General features: G+C 46.3%; 1 protein-coding gene across 1 annotated transcript in view; it reads left to right on the forward strand.

Annotated features, from left to right (window-relative positions):
* The first annotated feature begins 264 nt into the window (after window positions 1-264).
* Window positions 265-6,560, forward strand: part of GINM1 (glycoprotein integral membrane 1) — a 28,198-nt gene continuing 21,902 nt past the window's right edge. Inside the window, exon 1 of the mRNA XM_007943203.2 lies at window positions 265-384. Within this exon, the coding sequence (XP_007941394.1) occupies window positions 265-384 (120 nt within the window). The remainder of the gene's footprint in view (window positions 385-6,560) is intronic.

Raw genomic sequence — 6,560 nt, forward strand, 5'->3', positions numbered from 1 at the left:
ATACCACTGTTAAAATGACAGCAAGTAAAGAGCATCTGTCTAATGATAAAATCGGATCTTCCTTGATTAGATTGCCCCACCACGGTGCGCGCTGCTGGGGGGCGCAAGCTAGACCTTGGGCGGTCCCAGACTTTCCACAGCGGCACCGGGCTCCGGCCCCTAGCATAGGTCCCGCCCCTCGCGCCGGCCCCGCCCCTCGCGCCGGCTCCGCCCTCACCTCCCCCCTCCCGCCGCCAGCCGCCCACCACCCCCGGGGTGTCCAAGATGGAGGGCGCTCACTCGGCGCCGCTCGCTCTCAGGCTGCTCCTGCTCCTGCTCCTGGCCCTGCCGACCGCCGGGTGGCTGACGACGGGAACACCGGAGCTGTTGTCCCGAACCCCGAAGGTAGGACAGGCTGGCGCGGCCCGGCTGCTTCTGACCCGCCTCCTGGACCCTTCGGGGACCCTCCCGGGAGGCCTGGGCAGGGACCGTAGGACCTTGGCGTCAGCAGCGACACCTCTCACTCCCAGTTGGCCGGCAAGGGTTGGGGGTCCTGACTCCCACAAGGAGGAATGGGGCGAAGCACCCAAGGAAATGAGGACGGGGGTACAGAAGGCGGGAGAGAGAAAGGCAAGGGACCGAGAGGGGCACCTTAACGTACGTGCCTCGTGCCGCCAAACTTCGATTCTTACAGCGGTCCAAACTGTGGCTGAGTCTGACGGGGTTTGATTGTCGAAAGTGCACGACCGTGAGTAACTTCATTCGTTTGTAATGGCGCCTTCCTCGGGTAGAGCTGGGTACTCGGGCCAGGCAATGTTTATGTGCTCGGAAATGTGGAAGTTGCTCAATGAGAGAGAGCATTTCCAGGCCACCTGCTGATGGACGGCGCAGCTCTGTGTCGGCTAGGGCCTGGCGATCGAGAAGGACGGGCTCCAGGGCGTGCTGAGCCCACGGAGTTGACGACCTGACAGTTGGCCTGACTGATTTCTGGACCGATATTAGAAAAGTGGCTCTCCACGCTGGGCTGGGACCAGCAGCATCAGCGTCACCTGGGAACTCACAGCCTGTGTTTCCGTGAGCCCTGCGTGTACTTCTGATGCAGGTTAAAGTCGGAGAACCATTGGTCATAGTATTAAAGGCTGGCCAGAGTTCTGGTAGCGTAGTGCCTAAGGGACTTGACTGCTAACCAGAAGGCTGGTGGTTCAAACCCACCAGCCACTCCTCGGAAAGAAGGTTGGGCAATCTACTTCCATAGTGATACCGCCTCGGAAACCCAAGGAGAGGTCGCTATGGGTCGGGTTGACTTGATGGCACTTAACAACAACAGTATTAAAGGCTCACGACTGGTCCTCACTGATTATGGGTGTGGAGTCTTGCTGACCTGAACCAGTATTTACTTTTCTTCAGATGAATGGACGGTAGGGAAAAAGTTGCAAATTTTAAAATGAGAGTTTTCCAGAATTAAAAACAAAAAACCACTACATAGGTTAACCGTTCTTATTGCTCAAGACTTGAATACTCTAAATACAGGTGTGACCGACATCATAAATGTCACTTTTTCACTGGCAGTGAGTTAGGCCTTTACTCTCCCTGGGTACTAAAATAATGTGCATATCCGTTTCAGTTCTGCTGAAGCATTCCAGGAAGCTGCACTGCTAGCTCTAAGAACCACTTGTATCTGAGATTGTATGTGACCCACAGTTGCAGTTGGTTATAACCATCTGTTTGGGTTACCTCCAGTGCTGCTCTAACAGAAATATACCACAAATGGGAATGGCACGAACAAACAAAGTTTATTCTCTTACAGTTTTGGAGGCCTGAAGTCCGAATTCAAAGTGTCAGGCTCTAGGGGCTGAATGAAAGAAAGCCTCTTGACCTTGGGCTTCAGCTATGCCTCCTGCTCCCAGCCCACTGAAGCTGGAGGCATCTTTTCACTCAGCTGCTGGCTGCTGAGGCTGACAAACCCGAGGTCAACAAGTAAAAAGGCACAGTCCCAATATTACCAAACAACACAGCAGGCCATTGATTCAGGTCCGTTGAAAGGTCTTAGATTGGCAGAGCACGTAGGCTGGCGAACAATGACTTAACTACATGCAGGGTTCAAGCATTCTGGAGACTTCCCTCAAAGCTGCTGCTTATATACAGGAAGCAGACCACATCCCTAAAGCCAAGCAACTACTCAGCTCCTCCAGTAGATTCCACCATGGACTTGATTGCCAATCTCACCATGGGGAATAACTACATCCAGCTGCCCAGCCACTCAACCAGGCCCGGCCAAGTTGACAACAACCTTAACAACCACACCATCTGTCATTGCCATGGACAAACATCAAGAAACCAAGCAAGAATGAAGTAATTGTTAAAGTGCTGGAAATGTGGTCATTTCTCATTTTTCCAAATTTTAAAGATTCATGATAGCCATTTATGAACTCAAGAAACATTTGTGCCTGTCCGTATAACTGAGAAAAATGGATTTCAACTTCAAGCTTAAAATACATTGTACTGTGGGCTCTGAGTGATTTCATCATTTCATTTCTTCCTTATGCCTAATTCCACTTCTGGCAAGTCTGCATCTAAACTCAGAATTTCATAAATTAAATGAATGCTGAGCAGATGATATGGAGCTGTGGTGGTACAATGACTAAGGCATTCAGCTGCTAACCAAAAGGTTGGTGGTTCGAACCCACCAGCCGCTCTGCGGGAGAAAGATGAGACAGTCTGCTTCCATAAAGATTTACAGCCTTGGAAACCGTATGGGGGCAGTTCTGCCCTTTCCTTTTCTGCTGTGAGTTGGAATCGACTTGATGGCAGTGGGTTTGGGGTGTTTTTTTTTCTTGGAGCAGATTATATTTCCTTACTTGAGTGTGTATGGGAAGCTTAATCAGCCTGATGTAAATTTTTTTCAACATTTTACTATGAAAATTTTCAAATATAGAGAAAATTTGAAAGAATTATACAGAAGGCGCCCATATTAGATAAGTGCTGCCTGATACAACTTTCTACAGTGGTGATTCTGTATCTGCTCTGTCCATTATTATGGAACCCTCTTGAGCATTATGCCTATTGAACGCTGGAAATATGGCCAGTGTGACTGAGGAACTGAGTTTTTAACTACATTTAATTTTAATTAGTTGAAATTTACCTAGCCACCTTTGTTTAAAGAGCAGCTAACAACCACAACAGAGGCACATTCTACTACACTGGCTTCACACATTATCTTCCATCTGTTCAACCTGATCTAAATTTAAGAAAACTGGCTGAAGTCAAGGATAGTCTCATCTTCTCTCAGTGACTCAGACATCCTGGAATTTAAGCATCTCTCTGTTTACATGCGTGGTCGTCAGAAGTACAGGTTGCAAAATAATAAGTTTTTATAGTACATTCTTCTAATATTAAAATGACTTGGTCAATAAAGAGAGGCATGCAAAACACCAAAAACCAAACTTACTGCTGTCAAGTCGGATCCAACTCACAGCGACCCCTCCTTGGGTTTCCGAGGCAGTATCGCTATGGAAGTAGATCACCCAGCCTTCCTTCCGAAGAACAGCTGGTGGGTTTGAACTGTCAGCCTTCTGGTTAGCAGTCACATGCCTTAGGCACTATGCCGCCAGAGCTCCCTATGTAAATATACAAGACTCAAGCTCATTTATTTTAAACCAGGTATCTATTACCTTTGGGAGCTCTGGTGGTGCAGTGGTTGAGAGCTCGGCTGCTAACCAAAAGGCAGAAGGTTGGACCCACTAGCCACTCTATGGGAGAAGGATGTGGCAGTGTGCTCCCATAAAGACTACAGCCTTGGGAATCCTATGGTGGCAGTTCTACTCTGTCCTATGGGGTTGCCATGAGTCAGAATTGACTCGATAGCAATGGGTTTATCTGTTGCCTTTGTCCTTTGGGAGCTAGTTGTGCCCCAGATGGACATGATATTAGTGAAGGAATTAGAGGGAAGAATTGAAAGTGGGTGGGGAGAAACTTTTCCGGTCGGCCGCCCACTTTCTAAGTGTTCACTACACTGGCTCAAAAGCCTGCCCTTCCAGTTGAGTCAGAGGCTCTCAGGAAGCCCAAGACGTGTGCTGGCTCAGTACCCTAAGTTGGGAAGCACGAATCGGGAAGATTTTCTTCTGAAATGAAATCATTTGGAAGAACCATGAAGAATTTAATTGAACTTGGTTCTCTTTGGAAAATACAGTATGTTACAGGGTTGTTAGGACTTGGAGTCCACATAAAAATGGGTCTGTTAATTGTCTTTTACAAACCCTGTATCCTACTAGACAAGTAATACATGTAAGTGTGGTAAATTATGGACAATGCAGGGTTATGTTCACTGCTGAACAGCAGAAGCTATAAAAAGTTTCCTTAGAACAACATCATTTGAGGGTTACCTCTGGGTTGTTAGTAGAAAAATGGGCTGTAATTAGAGTGTCTAGTTTGAAAACAGAAATTTTTTACTGGGAATTGGACACAAAACTATAACTATCAATTTGATGGCTTAATGAATATTGGTTTGTTCCAGAGGTAAGTATATTGATTCTAACTTAAGCTTAACCCTTTCGTGACTCATTGGACATTTGAGCTCTGATAGCATAGTGCCTAAGGCACTTGACTGCTAACCAGAAGGCTGGAGGTTCAAACCCACCAGCCACTTCTTGGAAGGAAGATTGGGCAATCTGCTTCCGTAGTGATACTGCCTCAGAAACCCAAGGGTCGCTATGAGTCGAGTCTGACTCCAGGGCAAACAACAACACATTTTAAGCCTCTCAAGTTCCTTGGGAAGTGCGTATCTCAGTTGTAGTATGTGCTGCCATCTAGAGGGTACCTGTATAACTGCATGAATCTGGAGAAACTGGCCTCACCCCTGATCCTACCAGCAGAGCTCACAAGAGACATATGTATCCCACATAATTGTATCAGAATCTGTATTACCACACAAAATTTTTTCCCTTGATTTCACCATGGCTTCCATCACTGAAAACACATGATGTCAATAAAAAATGCAAGGCAGAAAATAATCTGGTCATGAAAGGGTTAATTCTAGATCAGAGTAGGCTAAGGAAAAAGCTGGGCTGGTTCTGAGGAATCACTGTCTGAAGGATTGCCAGGCACTTGTAAGCAGTTGGGATGTGTATGCAAGTCAGCTGAAGTATGGGCTTAAGTGTTAGGAATCCAGTTCCATAAGTTGCTTGGAGTCAACTCAATCTCGTAAAGTCACTTCTGTCACATTCTCTCATCTGATGGAAATATATAAAGTGCTGGGGATAGTCACAGTACCAAGAAGTACACTTGTGTATTATTTCCTTATGTATTTATTTAAAAACTTTCTATTGTGATTTGGGTGAAAGTTTACAGAGCAAATTCGTTTTACGTTCAACAGTTCATATGCATTTTGTTTTGTGACATTGATTACAGTCCCCACAATGTTATAGCTCTCTCCCCTCTTCTTCCTGTCATTACCTTTTCCCTGGGTCCTTCTTTCCTGTGCATTCCTGCCTCCTGAGCTTTCTCCATCTGCAGATACTGCCATTCTGATCTCCCCTGATTGAGTGTTCTAAGGAGTGCATGTCCCTGGTGCAGTTGTTGGCCTCAGCCTCATAGACCTATAGTTTGGCTGAAAATTAACTCATGGGAGTGAATTCAATACCAGGTGTGAAGAGTGACTTAGCTACAGTCTTGGAGTTTACAGCAGTCTCAATCAGACCAGGAAGCCTGGTCTTTTTTTTTTTAATGATTTTGAGTTTCATTCCACATGTTTCTTCTTCTCTATCCAGAATCTCCAATTTTGGCCCCTTTCTGAGTGGTTGACAGCGGTAGCCAGGCGCCGTCTTGTTCTGGTGTCAGGGTCATACAGGCTGAGGCTCCCATGATCCACTAGTCCATTGGGGTAATTATTTCTATGCACCTTTGATTTTCTACACTCTTCTTTGCTGTGGATGAAGAGAGACAAAATGTTGCATAGATGGCCACTTACAAGCTTTCAAGACCCCAGTCACTACTCACCAACGTAGGATGTACAGCACTGTTTTTGTGTAGTATGTTATGCCAGTTGAGCTTGATGTCCCCTGCAACCGTGTTCCCAAGCCCTCAGGCCCGGCAACTCACTCCTTCAGGGTATTGGGTTGTGGCTAAGAAGTTATCATAACGTTGACTCCTGTTAGTGCTATTATATATATGGACATTTTTTAAAAAAAAATTTATTGTGATTTGGGCAAAAGCTAACAGAGCAAATTCACTTTCCATACAGCAACTCACATACACTTTGTACCATGACATTTACTGCAATTTTCCAAAATGCAACAGCTCTTCTCTCATTTCTTCCCCATAGTTACCTCCTCCCTGCATCCTTCTTTCTCATGCACTTCTGCCCCCCAAGCCATCTCCCTGTGCATACACAACGCCTCTATTCTCCCATGATTGATCTCTCCAAGGAGTGCATTTACCTAATATAAATGTGAGCTTGTATGCCTGTCTTTTGCTTGGCTGGAAGCCACAGGTGTGGGTTTAATTCCAGACCTGAAGGGCAGCTAGAGGCCATAGTCTCAGTGGTTCTGCCAGGCTCTATCAGACCAGCAAACCTGCCCCCCCCC

Source organism: Orycteropus afer, unplaced genomic scaffold (assembly GCF_000298275.1).
Source record: "Orycteropus afer afer isolate SDZICR_OR568_19922 unplaced genomic scaffold, OryAfe1.0 scaffold00101, whole genome shotgun sequence".
Classification (NCBI taxonomy): domain Eukaryota; kingdom Metazoa; phylum Chordata; class Mammalia; order Tubulidentata; family Orycteropodidae; genus Orycteropus; species Orycteropus afer.